General features: G+C 51.4%; 1 protein-coding gene across 3 annotated transcripts in view; it reads right to left on the minus strand.

Moving 5' to 3' along the window:
• Nucleotides 1–14,412: 14,412 nt before the first annotated feature.
• ZCCHC7 (zinc finger CCHC-type containing 7) overlaps nucleotides 14,413–24,361 on the minus strand; it is a 120,072-nt gene continuing 110,123 nt past the window's right edge. For all 3 annotated transcript variants that reach the window (XM_037373542.1, XM_037373541.1, XM_037373544.1), the window contains exons 9-11: nucleotides 21,753–21,848; nucleotides 16,968–17,085; nucleotides 14,413–16,495 (exon numbers count right to left, since the gene is read on the minus strand). In XM_037373542.1, coding sequence (XP_037229439.1) covers nucleotides 16,050–16,495; nucleotides 16,968–17,085; nucleotides 21,753–21,848 — 660 coding nt within the window. In that variant the 3' untranslated portion in view covers nucleotides 14,413–16,049. The remainder of the gene's footprint in view (nucleotides 16,496–16,967; nucleotides 17,086–21,752; nucleotides 21,849–24,361) is intronic.

A 24,361-nucleotide genomic window follows, 5' to 3' on the forward strand; every position in this document is an offset into this window, starting at 1 on the left:
GTTCTGAAGGCTTCGCTTATATTTTTTCCTGCCACTGGGCTTGGTGCAAAGAGAGCCAGCTCACCGTCTGGGTCAGAAGGCAGCTGTAGGAGACGTGTCTGAGCTTTGCCCAGCCTCTGCGAGCCACGGGCTGCTTGCCAGCAAGGCCAGGGAGCTGCCATAAGTTGAGCAACAGCTTCTGCCAGTGACTTGGGGGGGGTGTACTCCACCAGAGGAGGTGGAAAAATCACCTCTTGGGTACAGCAGGACCTTGATGGCATTTTAGAGTGCATGTCAGGGCAGGAGAAAGACAAGCACTGGCTTTCACTACATGAAGGTGATGTCTTTCAAAATACAAGAACCCCCTGGCAAAGTTTGCAGCCTTCCAGAGGATACAGGAGTGTGGAGGTGTGGCAGTTCCTTGCAAAAAGCCAGCACAACAGCTGGGTCTCCATCTGTCCAGCTATCCCACCCCACCCCCATCCCATCCCATCCCATCCCATCGCTTCCCATCTCATCCCATCCCATCCCACCCCATTCCCAGCATGCCGTCCTATGCTCCATCAGTAATTTTTCTTGTCATCGCCAGTACGTGGTGATGGGAAGGTTTGGGTCCATGTAAGGGCTTCATGTGTGCTCCCACAGGCCCTCATCTCTCCTTCCCCCCATCACCTGAAGGCTCCAAGCTCTACTCCGTATGGTGTCTCAGCACCTACACGCATGGAGGTGGGACTGCCCCGACCCACGGAGAGCCACGGCCCTTTGGGGTTGCTTCTCCTAATGCATTCACTTCCCATGCTCCTTCTCACCACCCTTGGATCTCCAGGACTTCTCCTTGGACAGAGGGACCTGTGGGAGCATACTGCCCACCCAGCTGGGGCCGAGGGCAGCAGGAGCCTGGCTTTTCCCATCCTGTGCCAGTCTGAGCTTCCCTCCATGGCTACTCCTGCTTGCCTCGCTGTGCCCGCAGCAGAGGTGGCTCCTCTCCACGGTGCAGGTTGCACAGCCGGGGGTTTCGCATGCGGCACACGAGGCGCAGGGCACTGCCATTTCAGGCTCTGTGATGTTCAGAAGTCGATTAGCCCGAGGAGAGTCTGACTTTACTGGAGGGCGAATGTGTACTTGGGCTGTTAGGCTATTATCACAAGATTATTTTTAAAATTTTTTCAAAAGTTTCCTGTAGGGACAAAAAAACATACCGTCTCCATTAGGGATTTCAACCACACTGGTTTCTTTAATCCTTCTTAAGGGATAGCTAAGATTTTTTATTTAGGAGCAACCGAAACCTTTGGGCAATGCTGTTCTAAGGAGCAATATTTGAATTTTCCTTTCTTAAAAGAGACAACTGCCACCTTTAAAAGAAGGCTCAAAGCTCTACCTGGGGAGAATTCACAGCGGAAGACCAAGCTCAGCACCAGTTGCCTTCGTGCAGTGTCCTGGCTGGGCCTGGGCCACCGCGCTGGGTCTCTGCTGGCCAGGGGATGCAGCTCCTGGGGTCTTCCCCGTGCTGACTCCTGCCCTCCCCTTCCCCTTTCCCAGTGGCTCGATGGACAAAGCCAAACCACTGCTGGTTGCCTCCTGGCTGGGCTGGCCCGGAGAGGCGGCAGAAGTGGGGCTGCTGGATTTTCACAGCAGGCATCTGCTCCGTATGGTGTCTCAGGGTGTTTTCGGGGGCACCAGGGAGGACCCTGCCAGGGGGGTGGGGGGAACAACCAGCACACACAGCGGGGCCCAGAGAGCTGCGAGAGAGGAGCGAGCTCTGGTTCTTGTCATTAGGCTGCCCGAGCAGCCGTCCCCAGACGCGCTGGGGGGGGGGGGGGGGGGGCACAGTCCTGCGAGGGCAGGAGGTGGTGACCCTTGCCAGCCTGGCGAGAGGGATGGGTGTCCCGGCCAGCAGCGCTGGCTCTGCCTGGCACGGCCCCCCCATGCCGCCCTGCGCCTGCCCAGGATGGCACCAGGCTGCCCTGACACGCGTCCTGCAGCCGCGGCTCAGCTGTCCCTGTGTGTCCCCACAGGTCGCGTCTGCTTCCCCCGTGTCCCCCTTCCCCAGCTGAAAGCGGCTGGACGAAGCTGGGTTGGTTAAGCTGGGGCTGCAGCTCCCGAGGCGATGGAGGGTTTGTTAATCGCCACGCTCCTCCTGGGCAGGCTGCAGGCGTGCTGACGGCAGTGGGACCATTTTCGGGCAGATCTCGTCCTGTCCCAGGATGACCCGCTGTCCCCCAGTCTTACCAGAGGAGCTCCTATGCTGGGTTTGCATTGCTGCCATCGCTTGCCAGGGATGCTGGAGGACGCTTGTCTGGGGGATGCTCGACACCTGTGTTTTAGCATTGCCGTTATAGGCCGGCCCACAAGTTGGTCTTTGACTGCGTGACGTGGATACCACACATGGAGAAATGGTCAGCCTGCTCTGCTGCCCACACCTGTGGCTCTCCCAGCGCTTCACATTGTGCTAGTTGAAGGGCCAAGGGCAAGTGCATCCCAGTCCCGTGCTCTCCATCCTGCTGAAACTGCCGGGAAGCGACCTCCAGCCCATGGTCCTCTGCAAACCGCCTTGGTGGGGAGAGCTTGGAAAGGCAACGAGGCACACGTGGGAGCAAATCTTCTAAACGGGAGCAAAACGACGGCTCCTGGCTGTATCGTGATGAGGCATTGTTTGCCGTGCATCAGTGCCGATTACCAAAACAAGCCTTCCTCCTTTTAATGCTCTTTCAATAAAAATATAACAGCGTGCTCATGGTAACTACCTGCAGCAGGGTGAGGGGAAGAGGGACTGAACGCAGCAAAAGCAAGCAGGCTACGGTTAACAAAGAAGCATTTAGAATAAAAATAAAAAAGGCAGGCAGATGGCATGAATATTAGTGCATGAAAATGACTAACACTCTGAGAATTTCCCAGTGTACTTCTGACTGGTTTGGGCTTGCTTTTATAATTAATTTATGGAAAGCACCTAAATTGGGAATAAACACAATCTCGCAAATCCCTTCTAATCTCTGCCTGTATTTTTGAAATGATACCCTGAAGGTATAGTTAGTTACAATGATTAAACTGTTTTCCTTTTAAGAATTAAAAGGGACTTTTTTCATGCGATTGTGCAGAACATTAATGGTCAGGACCAAACTCAGAACAGTTTTAGATGTGATCTATTGTTGGAAATGCCCGGATGGGGGCATTTCCCCATTGGACCACTGGATGCTAAATCTGCCAATGTTTTCATTTTGTATTCATGTATTTTAATGCAAAATATGACCTGGTATGTTGTCAGTCACCTAATGACTCGAAGCATTCTGACTCTAGCATCAATTTGGAACCCCCCTTTAAAAGGAAAAAAAAAAAAAAAATTTTCATGAAGTTGCTGCTTCTCTGTGACAATAAAACCAGAACTCCCTCCCCCGGGGAAGGATGTGCAGAAAGTGCTCGGGGAGGTGGCGCAGCGCGAACAATGGGGGACCTGGAGTGCGCTGCTGGTTCTTGGTCTCTGGGTGCACGCGGGAACAAGCTGTTCCTTTGCAGCCCTGCACACGAGGAGAAGCCTGTGGAGATACGGGCTTTGCTCCACAGTCACCGCTGCCTCACAGGGGGGGGTTCTGCTGGCTGCTGCTGCTGGCTGCAGAGGAGAGAAGCAGCAAGAGGCAGACAGGCAGAGCCGTGCCCTCTCCTGCCATCCCTTTGTGCCCGTGCACCGGCAAGCGGCAGGAGGAGAATAATGTGTGCAGTGGAGACCCTGGCCAGGCAGACCAGGGGGATGAGGGTGGGGGCCGCCTGGTGCAGTGGTGGCTGCTGATGGCGCAGCTCACCGACTCATGCTGATCTGCAGGCTGGTCCCCAGGCCTCGTTTTTCCTCTGCACCGCTGTGCATTGAGGCTTTGCTGCACCTCGCTATGACCCCAGTGGTGTGGCACTGGGCCCGTTTGGGATCCGCTGCTGTGGGCATATAGCGACAGCGCTGGCCTGAGGAGGGAGAGCGTGCCACTGAAATTTCAGCATTGTTGGTGGCCATGGGGCTGGGCTCCAGGAGGGGTCCAGCAGAGAGAACATGAGGGTGCGGGAAGGAAGCGAGGTTTTTATTACATGGCTTATCGTGTTTCAACATGGAAATCAAGGTAAGAATTACCCAGGGCACAACCGGTCCCTTTGATTTGGCCTTTGCAGCTCAGTCATGCATAGGAGAAACCTTTCCCTTGTTCCCTGCAGCAGCATCTCCTTGTAATGGCTAATGGGAAAATATCGTGGCAGTGAAAAACTCTCTCACCCTCATAAACACAATGACAAGGCTAAGTGATCCGTCTGCAGTGCAAGCAGGGTGTTTGGGCTGCATGTCTCAGATGAATGCTTCCCATTTTGCAGGCTGTTTGCATGTGCTTTATGAGCTCCAGTAGTAATTCAGGCAACTGCCAGACAGATGACAAGAGAGGAGACTGGCAGAGGATGCCATGGCTCTGGCTGCCGTGGGTGCCACCAAAGGGGGCATGCCTCGGACCTCTCATTCCCCAGGGGTGGCCAGAAGCCACCCGGCTGGGAGGGTGAGCTTTGGCAGCAGCCCCTGAGGCTGCCTGTGCTGCAGCATCTCCATGCCCTTGTGCCAGTGCTGGGCACAGCCCTTGTGGCGCTGCTCCCTGCAGCGCTGCCTGTGTCCCCCCCGGGGGCTGCAGCTTTGTCCTGCGCTGCAGCTGCACCTTGCTGGAGTGGAGGCCAGAAGCTGGGCTGGTTTGTACGTCTCCACCAGGGTATTTACTTCTCTCCCGTCGCAGCTCTTTGTTCGATCGCAACCTTCCCGGGGGTCCGCATATTTGGTTTTGCTGAACAGTTCTCTCCTACGTGTAGGATCGGTGGGGTTTAACATAGTTTTTCTGTTCCTTGGGGAAAAAGAAAGGAGAGTGAGGAAGATTGAATGTGATCTTTGCTTTCCGAATATTGCTGCAGTAATTAAAATGCTTTGGAGAAGGTGTTCTGTTCCCTGAAGTAATAAATAGTTTTGACTGTTTTGCCCCATTAATTGCATATTAGTTAAATACGTGTATTTTATAACATGCGTATTCACTCACCTGCTTACTCTGACAGCTAAATGCATATTTAAATATGCATTATACCCTTTAATGCATAGTAATTATTTGGTAGAGAGCGAAGACTCTTTCTGAGCAGTCCCTTTCAAGGGAGCGGCTGTTTGCGTGCGCAGTCTCGTGCTGACTCTGGAAGGCAAACTGTGACAGGTCTGCTGAGGTCACGGAGCATGGCTGGGCTGCGTGCGCTGCTTCAGCTCACGGCACCCCGCTGCAGCCCCGGGGCACGCATGCTGTGCCCGCAAGGCGCTTGGGGACTTGTGCCCGCTGCCCCGCAGCCTTCCCCCTTGCGCACCTCTCGCAGCGGCCACCTTGTCTTCTCCACGCCTAGGGCAGGCGCTTGCAGAGCAAGCACGTGGCTTTGACAAAGGGTCAGCCTTTTCGGGGTGAAAGGAAGAACTGGTGATGGTGCCCTGGGCTGGCCTCAGCCCACGGCTCTGCTGGGGGACGCCGGCGGGTGACAGACACCTTGCCAGTGCAGCAGCATCGGGTGGTGGCACAGGGTCCATGTGCGCGTTGTGTGAAAGAAAGCGTTGGCTGGGAAGGGGCTGGAGGGCTTGCTTGGATTCCTTTTTCTGCTCCACATCTCAGCAAAAGAGGCCCTTGTTTCAGATGCCCGAGGTCAGCGCAGGCTCTTGAGCTGGCCACCAGCTTGCTAAAGCGACAGCTCCTGCTAACCGTAGCTGGGCACTTCGCGTTCTCAGATTTTGTAGTAAACGCCACTTGCATGCTTTCGGTGGCCACAGTCAGCTGGCATGCCAAGCCAGGAGACGCCTTGAGGGGAGCAGAACCAGCAGTGTCTGGGACAGGACAAGCCATTTCCATGGCTGCTGTCCCCTCCCAGGATTACATGGGTTTTCTTTTGGACTGTAGTGCATGACAGCAAGAGCTCAGCAGAATCATCATCACTTAGGGAGGGTGAAGATGCCTTTCATTAGGTCACTTGGCAACTGAGGGGGTCTCTGCGTGTCTGAAAGCCCACCCGCCTTTCTCAAGTACACTCAGATGTTGCCTCCTGCAACAGGACCCTGATCTCCTACCGCTGCACTGGGGAAGAACAGCCAGCAGCTACTGGCGGCCGAACCAGCACTCTGTTCAAGACAAAGTAATGAGCTGGTGCAAGCGACGTCTTTGCTGGGGGCGGGTGAGTGAGCAGTTGCACCACCTCCCTGCCTCCAGCTGCTGCTTCCAGCTGCAGCCTGAGCAGTCCGCACATTGAGGAGTGGAGGTGGTGGTGGTGGTGGTGGGGCGATACACATGCTCCCATCCCTCAGAGCACTGCCTCTGTGATTGCCTCCTCCTTGGCAGTGCCTCCCTCCCTCCTTGCACAGCCCAGCAGCCCCTGCTTTGCAGCCGTGGTGCTGCTTTCCAGCCCTTGCACCCTCCCAGATGCAGCATTTGGCTTTTGAGCCAGCAAGACTGCAAGGAAGGGGGTCCACAGCCTTTACGTGGCGTGGTACTGGGCCAGCTTTCCCATCCCTGAAAGGGAGGGGGTCCCAGCCCTGTGCTTGGGGTCCTTCCAGCGGGATGTTTGCTTGTGCTGGCTATGTCCTCACCACAGCCATCGGCCTCGGGCGAGATTGCTCCTTGAGCTGGAGTCAATGGTGCAGTGTGGCACCAGTCCTGTTCCCCGGGTGGATGCCCCTTGGCAGTGCCACGGCTGCGCCCTGCCTCCCCGGGCGCTGCGGCCAGCCCTGGCGGCACCACTGCTCCGACGTGGCGGCGTTTCCAGTGAGGGGTCCGGCTGCAGACTTCTTAAGAACAATGGAGTCCTACTGTATGGTACCAGATTGTACATCAAAACTATTATTTCCAACATCTCTGGCTTAATTGTAAAACTATAATACAAATGACATTGGGGGTTTGCTGGAGTTAAATTTTAATAGCAAGCCAGTGCCCTTTTAATGACATTTTATACATTTAAATTGGGCATGATCCCTTTGGGAACAGTAATTTTATTCATGGAGATTATGTCTAATTTGAATATAAAAACACCACTAAAAAGATATTGGATTTGCTATTTTTCACTTGCAGGAGCTCCGGAGTCCAATCTTCCCAACCGACTGGGCTTTGGTGGATTAATAAAAAAAAAACAACCCCCACCCCCCACCCCAACTTCCACCCAGCCAAGTGTTGTACAGAGATCTACGTGCATGCGACCGTCACCACCCCAGCTTGGCGGCCTGGCTGGCTGATGCCCGCCCTTGCCAGGCATGGAGCGATGAGGGGAAGAAGCCACCCAGGATGGACCACTTCTGAGGCCGGTGCAGCTGTGCTGTGCACCTGCACGAGCTCTTGGGGACGGCGACGGCCTCTGGCACCGCTAGTCTTTCCCCCTCCCCGGGCCGGCCACAGCCTCTACATGTCAGCACTCAATCCCTGTGACTTCTGTCAAAGCGGCAGATCGCTTGGTCGTGGTGGGTCCTTGCCCCACCGAGGGCAGTACGGGCCCAGCCGCCTCTCTGCTTCGGGGGCGGCAGTCCTGCTTGTCTTTATTGCAACAGCCAAGTTCAAGAGGAACGGCCTACAGGCAGAGCACCTCGGGGGCACGTCACCAGCCCGCACTCACTGCCCGCTGTGCGTGAGGGACCCTCAGTGGCTCAGGGCGCTCTTGAGAGCAAATACGGTCTTGATGAGCTGAACACTCTTCCAACCGAAGTGATTCTATGAGAGGATGCTTGCACACAACCAGTGCTGAGTGGCCGGTCACCAGGGCACCTAGGGTGGCTGCTGCTGGCTCTTGCAGAGGCCAGCTGGCTTTAGTGGGGAGGATGCTGAGCAGGAAGGCACCAACTTTGTACGACACACGTTTGAGCCCTCTCCATCGGTGAGGCCGGCCCTGGTGGGGATCGGGGCTGTTTCGGTGCTCACCACTCTTCTGGCAGTACCTCGCTGTGCAGAGCATGTGTTCGCTCCGCATGGTGCTGCAGGAGGCAGACAGCTGGTGGGCAGGTGAGATCTGCAGATGCAAAATAGCTCTGCCGCTGCCTGGGGACCAGAATAAAACTTCCAGGGTTGCAAAATCCCTTAGCTTGATGGGGAGCGGGAAGGGAGACTTGGCTTGCACAGGAGAAGCAGGTGCTGGTGAGGACCTGGAGGCTGCCGCGGTGGCCAGCCGGGCTGCTTTAAGCGTGTTGCGTTAGTCAGCACACGGGGCTGCGTGCAACCCTCCCTGGCTACGAGCTGTATCCTTCAGCACAGCAGAGCCGATAACGGTGCCGACGCTGCTGCGCGTCTGCACAAAGCTGCAGCCTCGTCTCTGAGCCAGGATAAACTGTTTGGCCTTCGGACAAGATTATTTCTGTTCAGAGCAGGATGGTTATCACTTAATTGAAAATAATTATCCAATGCAAATTGGCTTCAAGTTGGCAGGCCGAGTTGAGAAGATGGCGCATTTCCAAGCTGTCCCGAGGAGGGCTGAGGATGGTGGCATGGGACTGGCCGCGGGGCTGGAGGAGGATGCTGCGGGGGGCAGAGCTTCCCTTTGCAACACCCACATAAGGAAACGAGGAAAACGGTGGGGTTCATCCTGCCTGCCTGGTGATTTCATGCACTGGGGTCCTCCAGTTTGCTTTTCCAAAGCTCGGACAAGCTTTGAATCTCCCCCCCGAGAGCGGGAAGCACCAGTCCGTCTTGGGGAAGCGGGCAGCCAGCTGCCAGCATGGGCAGAAAGGAGACGAGATGGCAGCTTTGGCCCCAGGTTGGCTCAGTTATCACCCCACTGGGAGCTGCAGGGGTCGGGCATATCATTTGGTAAAAGAGTGCGTGGTTGTGAGAAGGTGCCAACACCAATAACTCATCCTGGCGATGTGCACCTGGGATTTCTTCACACAGAGGATCCAGCTCTCCTGCTGCTGTCGGTCAGGATTGCTGCGGTTGTGTCCAAGGGATGGAGACAGCTGGCACTGTAGAGGGGCCGGGCCATGTCCAGGATGTGGAAACCTTTGGAGAACCAGGCAGAAACAGACCCTCTGGTGCCTTGGCTGGGCTTGTGCTGTTTTTACTATGGACAAGCACCCGTCATTCAGTATGTCACCTGCATCCGCATGCTGTCGCCAGCAACATCTTCTAAGGAGAACCAGAGATCCCCACATCTCTCTGTGAGGTTTCCCCCACCCCAACCCCCCCAACACCCGCTGAACCTTCCACTTGTGGAGTTCCTGTGGCCACCCTTGCCTGCAGGCTCCACGGGCCACAGTCAGCCTGAGGAAGGGCATCTGCCAGGGAAGACCCTACCCTGTGGACATCTCCTGGGGACTCATCCTGCCCTGAGTCAATGTGGGCACGTGTCTGGTGAGGAGCCTTCGGGCTTTTGTTCTGATGCGGCGGTGCTCTGCTGTCTGTCTGCCATGGGGAAAGCCAGCGGGGCCAGCCAGAGCCCTCGGAAAGGCACAGGCATCCCGCTTGTCCGAGGCCATCTGCACCAGCAGGGACAAGCCCTCCACGGTGAACAGACCCCGGGGCAGAGCCTGGTTCTTTGGCTTCCCCTTTGAAGGGAAATGCAGGAGCGCTCACCCCATCAGCTCCCACTCCTCTTCCCTGTCCTGCTTCTTGCGTACAGGCGTGTAAGCCGGCACAGCCACACATGCAGGGAGGGCTGGCAGAGGAAAGCAGCGACAGGTGATGGATCAGACACGGCACTGGCCGAATCCAGGTGGCGTCTGCATGTCCATGCTGCCGTCCCACCAGCAAGGACCCCCACCTGAGGTCCAGGGGCTCTCTGCAGCCATGCTGCCTTTGGTGTTTTCTCCTCTCCCTTTTTTTTTTTCCTGCCTGAACGGGTTTGGATTACACAAGAGCCTCCTGAATGTACACAACGCCTCTGGCAGTGCACAAACACACAAGAGGATACTGAGGTTTCACAACAGTTTTTATATGATTTGACCAGACTGGTACAAGGTTAATTAAAAACCCCAATGTTTAAATGCAGTTTCATCACAAGAAGTGTAAAATGCTTCTGCAAGAATCTCTGTCAGGCCTTTTCAAAGATTATGTACTTTACCCGGCAAAGCATAATTAGACACAGTCAAATATTGTCCCGGTTAAAGACTATTAATTTTCCTTACATTTGTCATGAATTAATTTTTTCTGGCTGTATCAACAGTGTTTCCTTTATAAATACAACTGGCTCCTTTACATTGAAAAATTAAATTTGCTTTGATAATGAACTGAGGTGCTAATAATCATTTTGCAATGCAAAAAACAGTGCAGTTACTGGCTGCCGTGCCAGGTAGTGCCACAGGCACTTGTAACTGGTGGACACATGAAGACAGTGAAGAGCTGCTCGGGGTCGCAGGGATAAAAGCGGCCCTGGCTGGAGAGCGGAGCAGTGCTGCGGGGCCGTGAGTGCTCGGTCGGTCCCCTCCGTCTCCGCCAGGACCACCGGGCAGGGGCTGGCGGGGCTGTGCCAGGCATCCTGTGGGCTGGACCCTGCTTTGCTGCACTCATCCACCCAGGTGGCTGCAGGGCTCTTTTGTGCCATGAGCTGCAGCCTTACCTTGATTTCCATTTTGCAGCAGCGCTCCTGCCTGCTGACAGGGTGCCAGTGCCTTGTCCCTGCCCAGATGCCACTGTCCTGCCACCACCACCATCGCACAGCTGCCCTGTTCCCCTTCTGCAGTTCCCGGCTCTCCCAGCATTGCCTGCACATCTGCTGTGAATGCCTGATGCCCACAAGGCTTGGAAAAACTATGCCAGGGCAACTGGGGCTTTCTTTCCCTCTCTAGGACACCCTCATCCATGCCAGCAGCAAGGAGCAGAAGGGACACACAGCTGCCAGCTTAAGACAGCTGGCGGAAGCAAAATGACAGGAGATAAAGACAGCTAATTTTGTCCCGCTCTCTGCAGGCAGCGCGGCTGCAGCTACATTCGGTGCTTGCTGGCTCAACAGCTCATCTGGGGGATACTGACTCGCCTCTGCCCTCGTGGGACAAACCCACCACGGCAAATCCACATCTCGCCCCATAGCGAGGAAACGGTCCCAAAACAGGGTGGCTTCCACCCTGTCTGCCTTGCTTTGGCAGGAAGCATCCACAGCTGCCTCCCTGCATGGATGTGGCCTCCAGCTGCTCCTGTGGCACAGAGCAGCATCCCCTAACTGGCTCCCAGGTGGATGCCATGGCTGGGCGCACGCCCTCCTGCAGCCCAGCTCACCAGCACAATGCCGCCCCACCAGTCCTGCCCATCTGCCTGCCACTGCTCCACTCCGTTCACCTCTGCCAGCAGAGACAACATCTACGTGTGGCGCTGGGGCCCTGAGTTAAGGAAGAGGGCCAAAGCCAGCAAGCTCCATCGCAAAGCACAACAAATTAAATCCCAGTCATGATCACGCTCTGCAAATGACTCACAGCAAGAGATTACTTCTTGGCAAAGAGAAAGGGCTGAAAGCTCCACGTGCTCTGGCAAGCCTGCCAAGACAGCGGTGTAGCTGCAGCTCCTTGCCTGAGAGGGAAGGAGAATGGTTTTAGGGGTGACGGGGCCATGCCTGTGCTCAGCTCCTGTTTGTGTGGGAGGTCTTAGGTATAGGTGTCCGGCCTTTGCCCTCCCACCAACAAAACGGGGGGATAACAGCTCCCTCCATAGCCCCCCAGCCTGTGCGCCCCCAGCTCCAGGACACCCCACTCCACCTGCTCCCACTGCAGCCTCTGCCTGGGCAGGACTGGGACACGGCTCTGTACTGTGGTGCCCCGATGCCACGGCGAGCTCTGGAACCAACGTTTTGCTGCAGGACGCCTGGGACCAACATTTTCACCAGTTTGCTGACAAACTGGGTGCCAGCCTGGAGAGCTGTCGTGTCCAAGACAGACTAACCAGCACTGCTGCTGGAGGAACAGCGCCAGCCCCAAGGAGGTAGCACACGCTCCAGTCAGACCAGCACGGGATCCCGCACCTCACCGGCGGCGTTGTCTGACGGGGGAACTCTGAATTTTGTCCCTGCTATCAGCAGCATGCTGCTCACGCGTGGTGCTTCCCTGATCTGGCACTGGCGACACGGGAGCAGGTTACGGTTCTGCTGTGGGTTCCAGACCTCTTTGCTGGGGGTGTGCAGGAGGGCTCCAGGCCAGGATGCAGCTGCGGTGCCCCAGCATCACCGGCTGCACGGTGCACAACTGAAATGTTGGTCACTGCTCCCCACGGTGCAGCACAGGGTGGCTGCGTAGCTCGGACATGCTTGGTTAAATGACTTTCCCAGCAGAATCTACAAGAGCTGGTGCCTTGAGAGACAGAGATGCCGACATTTTTAGGCAGACGTTAGTGAAACGAAAGCTTCAAGGAGGAGCCAGCGTGTTACAAAGACACGTTTAATTCTTTGCCAACGCACGCTGGTACGCTGCTGGGATGTACACCTCAAACACTATTCCTTTCTTCCTCAACCTTGCTGTGTAGCGGCCGCAACAAATGATAGACCAAATACTCTCTTCTCCCCTCTTCACTCCTGGGACAAGTGCCCCCATTATCAAACAAGACTCTGACCTTTCGATCCATCCATCTTGTCTCCTCCACAGAGTCTGGGCTGAGCTACGCCCCTTTATTTATTCACGCAATGTAGGTTTCCTCATGCTGCTTCACCAGTGCACATCAACTGTGACCTCGAGACACTGTCCTCTCCTGGGATAAGCATGTTTTTCAGTCCCAGGCATCTCTGGAGTAAAGGCTGACAGTTCTTTAGAGGAAGGGGGAAAAAGCAGGTGGGAGGAATGACAAGCTGAAGCACTTTTTGGTTTAATAGGATAAAATGGAGCTTGATGGAAGTAATTCAGCCTGCAAGTCACCTGGTCCCGAACAGGATTTTAATGCAGAGCTTTCCTTTCCGTAGTTGCTAATGTGCTATTTTTGCTTGTGGAAAATGCGTTAACTCCTTTTTGCCATTTTCCTCATCCTGTCCTTCTCATCTAATGCAAAAACATCTTCAACTGTATTATTTTTGCACTAAGCTCTGTAAAATACATCAATCTGCTAGACAGAAGCCTTACTGGCAGTGCTGGGAGGCACAAGTTACCAGTGACAGGCTTCTGGTGCTGGCAGCAACCCCTTTTAGTTAAAGCGTCCCAAGAGAGATGATCTGGGAGTGTCGTCCACTGCACAGGCACACAGACCAGGCGCTTGGTCTCCTGCAGGTAAGTGGAGATGATTTCCTGACTCCTCCACGTAGAGTTTAACGGTCGGGGGGGAGAAGGTTCACTCACTGGGTGTACGCTGCGGGGGGTCCATCTCCACGGCTGGAAACATGCTGCCGAAGAAGGTCCTGGCTGGCAAGAGACAAATCCTTGTCCTGCTGCACCTTGTTGCTCCCACGTGCAAGAAGGCTCAGCACCCAGCCTGAGGGGTGCTTTTGAAACTGGAGTATGCTGGTTGTGAGAGGTGGGGCACTGGGTTTCAAGGACCCGAGCGCTGCCTTGGGCTGGGGAGCGATGGCTGAAGACAGCGCAGCCCTACACAACCGGTGGGATGCGAAGAGTCTCGGTTCTCCTGCTCTCTATTCCAGCAGTGCCTGGCCAAGGGCGTGCTGAGCTCCTTCTGCCCAACAGCAGCACGGGCACGTTGCTTACACGGGGGCAAGGCCAGGACCGGGCTGCTGAGAAACCACTGAAGGGACCTCAGCAGAGCGCTCACGCATCAGCTCGCTCCAACCACCTCTTGTCATCTCTGGCAGATGTTTGTTCTACGCTTCCTTGAAACCCTCCAGGGAGAGTGCACGCCCGCCTCGGACAACCTGCTGCTCTCCCATCACCTTTACTGGTTTAAGCTCTGTTTTCTTTGTGCCTCATCTACACGTGTCTGTTCTTCGCTGTCCCACTTATTAAGACCAGCCATTTTCCTTTGCACCTTATTTACCCAGCTGCTTTTCTCTAGAAAAATACAGATGTTTATACATGAAAAATACATTCATGTTTAGTATTTCCATGCTAGCTGCATTATCCAGACCTTCTGATTCTTCTCCAGATTCTCCGGTTGGCCCTCCATAGCAGATTTGCTCCGTTTTGCTGTGCAAAGCCTGATATAAGTCAGTATTTGGGCCGATGTCTTAACATGCCATGACCCAAGTGGACGGTGCAGTTAATACTCCAGTTTGTATACGTTGCACCAGTATCTCGCTTCTCTTACTACAGCTTTGCTGCCTCGTGTTGGGCTGGGGAGTCACATCCTGGCCCTCACCTGCAAGGCTGCTTGAGGAAGCCAGACACGACGCACCGCAGGAGTCAGAGCTGACCTCAATGCTCAATCTAAACCAACCCTCCTCCCCTACCTGCCAGTCTACGTGCTGGTTCAGCTAAAGGCTACCAGAGGCTTTCGTTCAAATAGAACCAGGTATCGATAAACAAAAAGCATACAGGAAACGACGAGTTTCAGTGTTAGGGGCAAGTCTTTTCAGGAGTGGAATTAATTTATTGTTTTTATTTTTTTAAAAATCAGGGGTAAAAGCGATTTACTTTTTCAATATCGTCAGGAACTTTACAACCATGTAATCAATGAAGTTAAGCAAAATTAAATTTCAGTTGCCAGCAAGGACACACTTCAGCAAAACCGGGCATTAGGTTCCCAAGTATTAGGCTGGCATAGTTCTACCCCTAGCACCTCGGAGATGAGGTGATATGGTCACTGAAGTACCAGCGTTCTCGCTGGTGACCTTGCCAAACAAAAAGCTGATGAATTTAGGGAGTACTACCATGGGACACTACTGGCAGAAGGGCAGTCCTGATTTTTTTCTAGTGTACCCATTTCCCTTTCCCAGATAGCCTTGCATTAACGTAGGTTACAAACGCTTCCTAATCTTGAAACAGAACTGTAGCCAAAGGCCCGCTTCTTCGTAAAAATTCAGAGAGGACACGCACCTTTATGAAGCTGTGCTGTTATTTACTATTAAATGCTTAGCAAAAGGAGTGGTATCGTCCAGAGCAGGTCATGAATCTACAGTACAGTAGCTACAGCATAGGTAATTTCCTTTTCAAAACCAGAAAATCTCTTGCCAGGGGTTCAGTAAAGAGAAGACGACACTTTTTAATTATGTTTGGTAATGCAAGAAAATGTAGAACAAAGCTACGTTTTTTTAATATCCCTCATGTAAAGTTTTATTTAGGTTGTTCCTTCGATGAAGCGATTATTCTTACAAACCTTTTAACAACATGCTTGTTTAATTCCAGTGTACAAAAATAACTGTGTTTTGAAAAATTACTAAATTTTAGCACAGTTTGTCTGGAATTGAATACATTTTTCATACTCTGCTACCTTTTCTCCAGAAACAACTTCCACATCAAGGGGAGCAAGGACGTGATTTGAGATGTAAACTCTGTTCCATTCTCAGCTGGTTTTTCCTGCCCTGCTGAACAGTCAGCAAGGAGAGGGAACAGACTCGCGCAGAGCTTGTCCGTGCTCAGCACCAAAAGCCACGGCACCGAGAGAGATGGATCCATGACACCACGCTGGAGCACGAGGCGGAAGACTGTCACAGCCCAAAGTGCAAAGGCAATGGCTTTGTAGCACCTTCCAGGAGGGACAGCAGTGCAAGTGTGCCCAGCTGCGCTCTGGAGAGGACTGAGTGGCTGCAGGGAACATTTGCTACATCTGTGCCCCCGGTCTCTGTCCTGATGACTCCTGACGTGTCCAGCGTCAGCTGCGAAGGCACTGTGCTCCCTAGCAGCGGATCCTGCTCTGACAGGCAGAGCAACATCTCACTGGTGAAGAAACAAACCCTACCAAACCCAGCACGACCCTTTCCCCATCACCCCCCCCCGCCCTCCCCAAGCAAAAAAAATAAACTTACAGCCTATTCTGGGACTGCTGGAAAGTACGGCCATTTCAGGCAGGGGCACAAAGTCCAACCTGTCAAGCGGACCGTTCATGAAAGACGATGTTTGATGTTCATGAGAGGGATGTCTGGTGTGTGACCGCCGCCTGGGCATGCTGCCCGGGCTCAGAGACGGACTCAAAATCAGCGTGCTAAGAGAGGAACAAAAATAAACAGAAGGCAGAGCCGGAGCCAGTAAAGGCTGGTGCTACCTATCTGCTTCCTCATCACCAGAATTTCTGTTTGGACTTCTTCTTCCTTTGTTTTATGAGGAATAAATTCTCATTGATATCAAGACCAGTGTCCTTCTGCTTTTTCCATTTCCTCTTCCGTTTAGCACCCTCCAGAGGCTCCTGCACGTACGCAGTCTTGCTGCCCGAGAATGCCTGGAAAATGGACTTGTAACGGATTTTACTGCCCTTGCACGCATGCCTTTTACACCCTTGAGGGAAGTCCTCCAAACAGCGGTCCATTGCAACTTCACTCCTGTATTTCTCTTTTCGGGGTTTCTCTGCCTGGGACATCCTCATCTTTTTGTAACACTCGCCATCTTTGTTGTATTTCCTATGTTCTTGCCAAGGCTTGCTGCTTTTCTTATGGCTGTGCCCTCCGTGTTTTTCTTCCTGCCACAGTGTCTCTGACTGTTCTGGCAGAAGGCCGGCTTCCTGTAGTTCTGTAAAACAGAGCAGTTTATTTCAATACTGATGCAGAAAACACAAAACGCCAGTGGCCAAGTCATGACAGCTTTCCTTATGGACGTTGAAGGTAGGTAGAGAAAAAAATTTCTCTCTGAAAAGATTTTTTCATAGTGTTTTTTATCCTGCCAATAGACTAGAATCTTAACAAATTACAGTTTAGTTCTCTTCTTGTTAGTTTATAGCACTTTTAATGTCACTATGTTTTTTAGAATTAAAACATCTGACAATGTGAGGATGTTTTAGTGACTTCGGCACAATAAATTTCCATGGCAGACATGGATGATTGAAGTCACAAATCTTTTACAATCGTTAGACTAACTGTTCAAATCCCTATTGCTTTTCTCAACACAGGAAAATAGTCCCGCAATATTTCTAAAAGCAGCAAGCACAGAAGAAAGTATTTCTAAGAACTGAAAGGTAGGAGGAATCTCCCAAAATATACTGTACCTGCAGCCTTTCTTTTTAATCTGTTTGTTCTTCTCTTGATATCGTATTCATCATCATAGTAGCAGATGAATGGAGAAGTAGGGAACATGCTCCCATGCATCCGCCTTTCTGAGCACTCCTGCAAAACACATTTCGCGTCACCATATGTGGCTGAGTTGCAATTTTTTGGGAAGGTAAACGGGTTGGATTCCGCAGGTGCTGGTCTGTACCTGTGGAGGATGTGGCCAGCAATTCTTTAAACATTGCTAATTTTATTACCATCCAATAATCCCACGTTACACGTATTACATGAGCTGAGCTGCTGTCCTCTCGCAGCAAACTGAGAGGATCCCACCTCTGCCCATCCAATTGCCCATCAGCAACGGTAGAAGCGGTGAGTAGGAGGTAAGCGGGAGACAAACTGCAAACACAGCTGCTGGACCTGGGGAATGGGGCTGTCCTGCCTGCAGTGGGGCCAGGTCCCCCCGCCACTCGCCTTCGCTGCCCTCTCCACCCTCCCAGCACAACCACGTGCCCAACCTCCTCGAAAGACAAACCACTTGTAATTGCAGGGGAGCTTTTTTGCCCCAGGTCATTTTGGGTGAAAGCAGGTGCAGAAACGCGGCGGACTGAAAGGCTGGGTGAGCCGAGGGAAGGAGCAAGCGGATGCTTCCTGCAGTTTGGTCGTTTTTTTTTTTCAGGGCACCCTGTGGTATTAACTGATGCTTTTTTCTCTTTGTAAATTGCTTGTTACCCGTTGTGCTTTGCAATATTATCTCTCTGCTTCCTACTGCCCAAATCTAGTGAACTCTGGGCCTTTCCATTCTCAAAAAACTGTCAGGAGCTTTCGCTTGCCCTGGTGTCTCCACCACAAGCTAAGCATCTTTCCTTCTTGCGTTTGCTGCTTCTACCACTCGGTGCCACCTCCAGCATATCCTTTCTCTTCGTGTCCTCCTGCCTCCCCCCCTCTCTTTTGCCAAGGCAGAGTACATCAGAGATGCATTTCACATATATTTCGTATTTCTCCACTTGTATTTGGACTTGGCTGAAATTAAGTGAAGAATCAAGTTATTCCCTGTGGTGTCCTCCGAAAGGGCATCATTAGGTTGTGAGACAACTGGCTGGTCTCCCCAAGCATGGAGGAGCACGGACAAGCAGCGGCAGCTTGTAGCTGGAGCCTACCCAAGTCTGAGGGCTCAGCCTTACCGCACTGTGAATCAGGCTGAAAGGGACCTAGGAGGGGGCGTGTGGCTCCGTCACCTGAGGCTGGGCTCAGCAGCTATTCATCGGAGACATGCACACCCTGGAAGACGACCGGATTTCTTATTGCACACCTCGAATGGCCAGCTATCACCCCACCACACAACCTCCCCTCTCACCTTTCCCGGGTCCTCCATGTGCTCCCTCAGATCTAAGAGGCTGGAAAAGCATAACAGAGAAAACGCCACTTCAACTACCTGCATTTCACATGACTGAAAGCTCCGAGTAGCCTTTAGGCAGAGCACAAAGCTACCTGCTTTTATTTATCTGAAATAAAATGAAAGAAAATGCTGTCTCTAAACGTTGCCATTCCTGAAAACAACATAGATTGGCTTTACACAGGAGTAGGCAAAGGCACATTCAGCTTTCTGTGGCACCTGTGAAATGTACGGCTTGAGATGCCGCATCAAATCTAGGGCTTGCCCTGCACGCACATGGCCTGTTCATTATTTTTGTTCTGTTAAGGCGCTGACAGAGAAGATTTAGTGAATGAAAGGCACGTGCCACCCCCATCAGCACTCCTCTTTTCCTCTTTGTCGCCACTGCATTGATAAATCAGCCCAGCAATGCCCAGCATCCCTCCCAAGTAAGCTGCCGCTGCTCCCATACGCCAGGTACTGTTGAACACTCTCGGGACAGCCTTCAGCATCGGAGGTATCGTACAGAGCATGGAAAGCAGAAGCCGCTACCAACCTGCAGGAGGATTTTTCTGTGCGATTGGCACGCTGGGATGTGAATGCAAGGTACATCTGCGGATACCATACAGTTCCTTATCCCTGCTGCCTTGAGAACTTGCTGCAGCCTGAATAATGCAGCGGGCTGTGCCTCATTAACTTACCCTCCCTCTTAACTTTGCATGGGGGTGTCCCTTAAAATGACCACATCTTTGTCATGGACCGCAAGAGACAATGTTTTGGATGTGTGGACTGCTATGAAATGAAGTATGATGAAAAGGCTGCTAAATAAGATTTCTCGTCCTTATTAAATCCTGCCCTTAGTTCACGTAAAAACATGACTGTCTTAACTGTTTCCATTTCTAGAAACAACAAGAAGTGATCTGCAGTGACCTCCTTGCCAGGACTGTACAGTTAACTCTGGGATTAGGCAAGTATTTTGCTCTTGTCTCTCTTTTGGGGAAAGGTCTCCCTAGGCCTCTAGCAAAGGAAAGGAATTCCGGTGTTCCTAAATGGAATTAAATGGTAACATGAAAGGAAAGGACTGCAGCGGGAAGCACTGAGTATGGTGTGTGTACACAAAACTAACACCAGCCTTTTTTTCTTGGGTCAGTTTGTTACTCCTCTGCTTTAACTGCTTAAGAAAAGCAATAGGATAGTGTTCCTGAGGTACAGAAAGGGGACAAAAGTTTAGAGATGCTTGCCATCACAACTGATTTTTACCTGCTTAAAAAGAACTACATGAAATAAAACCAAACCAAAGACCTTTTTCTCCCCTTTAAATTATAGGCAAGAGCCTCCAAGCTCTGACAGAGCTGCTCGCTGCAGGAATTCAGGCACTGATTATGACCTTGGTTTTCTTAGCCAGTGAGAGCCGCAGCTCTCAGATGCATTCCCTGCCTGGCTGGGTCGCTGTGAAGATGCACGTGCAGCCTGCCAGTCCAATTTCCTCGGCCGTTCTTGAACAGGGTTAGTGAGTTGAAGGCAAATACTCGGTTATCATCACATAACCTGCCACGCGCCCCGCACATTCGTCTGTGTGCGTATACAAAGGTCTGGTATCTCTGCCCTTCTGTGTTGTTACTGACTTCTCCCATCTTCCTTCAGTCACTGCTAAGGCTATTTCTGCTCCTCGTACTGTCTTATCTTCTCTAACTTTGGAAGACATACAATGCTGTGCCTGAGTCACTTTACTCCTGTACTGACTTCATGCAGCTTCGCCCATTTTCTATTCAAGTAACTACTACCAGCTCCTCCCACAGATTTACTAATTATTTTTACAGCAGCCTTATTCGTATCCATGTACGGTTGCCTTCCTCAATTTTTAACAGTTCAGGAAAACGCTCCTGATCCATTGCCAGCAATCAGCCTCACCGCTTCTTCAATCCCGTCACTTCAGTTTTTATTCGATATGCTCATTCTAGTGCCTGTATTACTGGCAGGGGCTTTATTCTGGTTTTAACAGGATCAGTTTCAGCGCTGCTTTCATAGGTTTTATCAGCTTTACTCCCCAACAGCGGGCAGAACAAGCTAGTTCACATGACTGTATCACTGGGGTCTTACACCGCTGCCGCACCTGTAGCTGTGCTACGAGCAGATGTTTTGCAGGATTGGGCCCCGTGCACTGCAGCCGAAGCAGTGCTTGCGCTCCTGTTGTGCCAGGGTGCCACTGGGCTGCTGGCTCATGCTCGTCTCCTCCTACCAAGCTTGGACTGAAACCGCTGAGTATTTCCTGCCCCTTCCAATCCGGCTGCGTGGGCAGCAGCATGTCCTGGATGTTCACGATGACCTCAGCGCACCACTTGAAGGGGAAAATCTTTATGTGCCTCCAAAGACAGCTTGGCACTAAAAATCTTTCATCTATCTTTCAGCTCTGCCATGAGAAGATCCCAGCAAACCCGCCCTACTTGTCCCACTATTCCCCGCAGGGATTAACCCTTTAGCTGAAAACAGCAGCAGGCTTTTCACAGTACATTTTCAGTAGTCATAGTAGTCATAGTTGACGTAGGAGTCAACACACAGAGCACGCAGGAGAGAAGGAAGGAATTTGCCGGGAATTTGCTGTAGGAAACAATAAACTTAGCCCATCCAACACATAAGTAACATTCATTTTCTACAATACTTGTGGGCCCTGGACCTATTCCATCAAAGAAAAGAACGAACATTTGTTAGGTGTTCATATTTGCAGGTAGAGAGTTGCACTTGTCACGACAGGGGACTGAAAGAGGTGATAAACATAAGCAAGCAATCCTAGAAGATGCAGCACACCTCCAGTTTTCACTGAGGCCACTTAAGGATCACGATGTCCTCCTTCACCAGGCTGTGTACCTTACAGAGGGTTGATGTCAGACTTAATTCAGATGTTGGATTAAACTACGAAACTACAAATGAGGATAGTTGAAAGCAGGGAGAAATGGAAAATTCCTAAAACGGGCATTCAAATTGTCGGGCTGATTGTGGTGAAAAATCCTGCATGATGTCGAACACAGCAGTGAGGCACTAATAATTCATCCCATGAGCCACAGGGGGGTGGGGGGTGTGGAAGCTGTGTTCTGTCACTGTCTATTTTCTAATGAATATTCTGTCTCCCAGGCAGTCTCATTTTGATTTAAGACTTAAACAACAAAGCAATAAACCCGCCAAGGAGAGACAGTAACTTTTCCTCCGTATCTTTAAACCAGATGGGTGAGACCACTTTGTAGGTTGGCCTCCACTGATTGCAGCAACGCCACAAAGCCACAAACATTTCTTTAGGGTGGCCCTTCATTAGCTTGACTCTTCCATCTCTTTTCTCCAACCACACGCCACGGCATAGATGAATTTTTACTCCAAGGATGTACTCAACACTGAAGCAGAGACTGCTGAGACTTACATATCCGAAGTGTCCCTTCTGAGAGCAGTTGTAGCAGTACACCAAAGCTGAGTGCTCAGGGTGAGAACTGGCTGCCTTGATTGGTCCTGGCTTTGTCTGAAACACAGAAATAGGCAAGAATCAGGTCTGGCAGTATTCCGAGTGCTGAATTAAAAATAAATTAAAATTACATAAATATAATTTTATTATGCTTAAATCAATACATTCCTACTTGCAGTTGGAATATTAACTTGGAAAAAGAAGCAAGTGGTTCGTATTACTGTAATTTTGAAGAGCAAGGTTCAGCCTCAGCATCACAAATGAGGTGGGAAGAGGCATCCCCAGTATCTATTCCACCTGGCCATGTTATTTCAGCTCTGAATACAAGAAAAAAGGCTGCTGATTTATCTCTCTCCCCTCCTCCTTGTCTCCCATCCCCCTGCCCCTCTCGCAGATGTGCCACCATCCCCAGGGAGGGACAGGGCCATCAGATATTGCATCCACCAGCTGGATAGGCACATTTGTGTATTGCTGAACTAGTTTTGCTTAAAGCAATACAGCAAAGATCTGATGGAGATCTCCAGGCCTTCACCCGTGGCATTCCCAAGCCTATGCCTGCTTCCAGCTGCGGTGCCCTGAAGCTGGCGTGCCGCAGGAGAACCTACCAGTCCGTCCTAGAGAATGGGGAACTGGTTCTCCTCCCAGCAGAGGAGACACGATGCTACAGTCCAGAGCTGCTCTTGGGGCTTAGGTAGGGCAAAGGAAGATTTAGCACGGTCCATCAACTTCAGGGGAACAGGCAGTGCTTTTTCTTTCCCCTGTTTACTACCACAAAGTGGATTACGTGAATGTATTGTCTGTTCCTTTACTTTTCACATGCGCAAACATGCTCGTCCCCTGGAGAAGCAGTGGCCATGGAGCTTGTGCCTAGCCACAGCAGGCACACGATGAACAAGGGGTGCGTGTATTCCAGCTAAAAAGCAGCGGGCCAAGAGAGCGACCTTACTGCTTCCCACATCGCATGCATTTCCTTCTCTCTGGCACTAAAGGAGCACTGGAGAGTGGCCTGGATTTCAAATAAATTAGTAGTGGTTGCTAATGCTCATTCGGGGAACTGCTTTTTTCTTTAAATCTGTATCACCACTCTCTTCCGCTGTTAGAGCCGCTGTGTTCTCCTGCATAGCCTCCAGAAGAATGACAGCAGTGCTTGTAAAATAGTCAGAAACAACAGAAATCTTCCAATCCTATCTTTTATGAATCTGATCACACTTGCAGGGTCACCTTATTTTGAACCTCTTCAGCCTCGGGTTTAAATGCATTTCAGATTCATGTTCCTCAGTTCACATTCACTCAGCAGAAGGAGGCTAAAGAAAGACCAGGAAGAGTGACACATCCAACAGTGATTTGTGACAAAAGGCGGGGAAACAGGGAAAGGGAAAAACCACCATCTATAAAGTAATTTGTATATTTCTCATCCATGTCTTACAGCAAGCGCTCTCCAGCTAACAGCAGTGTATAAGTGACTTACTAAGCCGGCTTAAGTAGTTCAGGTATTCTTTTATCATAAATACATAGAACAGGCAAGGAACTCACCCACCCCCAGCCAAATGCAAACATTTGTATATTCCCTGTGAGGAAAAAAATCTGTGTGTTAAATTTATTGGATCAATCACCTGTATTCTAGTTAGTTTTTAGCATGAGGAGTGGCTCCAGAAATCATCTCCGCTTTGGACAGGGCTCCTAAAGAGCAAAAATAAATCCTACGAGTGATACCTTCCTCCGTCTTCCCACCGTGTAGAATTTTACCCATAGTAAATGTGTTTTCAAAGCTGATGTCCACTGAGGCCCACACTGGGATGCTGCCACAAAACCCAAACAGGTTCCTTCAGTCAGGCTCTTTCTGCTGGAGAGCTCTGCGACCAGAATACTAGTGCAATACAGCTGTCAAAAATAAAATCAAGACCATTACGTTTCTATTCCGCTTTCTGCCAGCTAGAAGGCCTTAAAATGAACCATAACATCAGTTGGAAAATGACACTATTATACTGTTTGGTCCTTGCAAGGTGCAGTGTAACAACAACACATAGTTATAAAAACCATGCATTATTCCAGAGACATGATCCTTTACGTTCCAAGGTATTGTCTGCTAAAGCACCTGCTGTAGGGTCCAACACCTTCATCTGCTGAATGGGCATCGTGCAGCATAAATAATGATGATTGTGGCCATCATTAGAGTTCTTACATGGAAACTCCAGTAAAATTTGCACTGAACAGTAAGATACTGTTACTTTTTACAGAAAAGAAACCACCTGCCAGCTGTATGGATGTTGACAAGAAATGGAGCACGCACACCGGAGTGTTTTATATGGCTAAATTAGTAAGTAAAGAGCCTTTACACATTCCTGCAATAGGTGCTTCCGCATAATCCAAAAGTTAAACAGGCAGCAGGAGATGCGAGTTAACTCACCTGACTCAGAAATTACACCTGGCACTGGCTCACCGGTATGTGAGCGCTCCTGCTACTAAATGCTTGCAGCTCTCAGTGGCTAACAAGAGATCCAGCTGAAACGCAGCAGCTGTGCAAAGTGCCGGTGGTGCTACCATCCCCCCGCTGCCCTTGTGCCACCGGC

This window comes from Falco rusticolus, chromosome Z (assembly GCF_015220075.1).
Source record: "Falco rusticolus isolate bFalRus1 chromosome Z, bFalRus1.pri, whole genome shotgun sequence".
Lineage (NCBI taxonomy): Eukaryota > Metazoa > Chordata > Aves > Falconiformes > Falconidae > Falco > Falco rusticolus.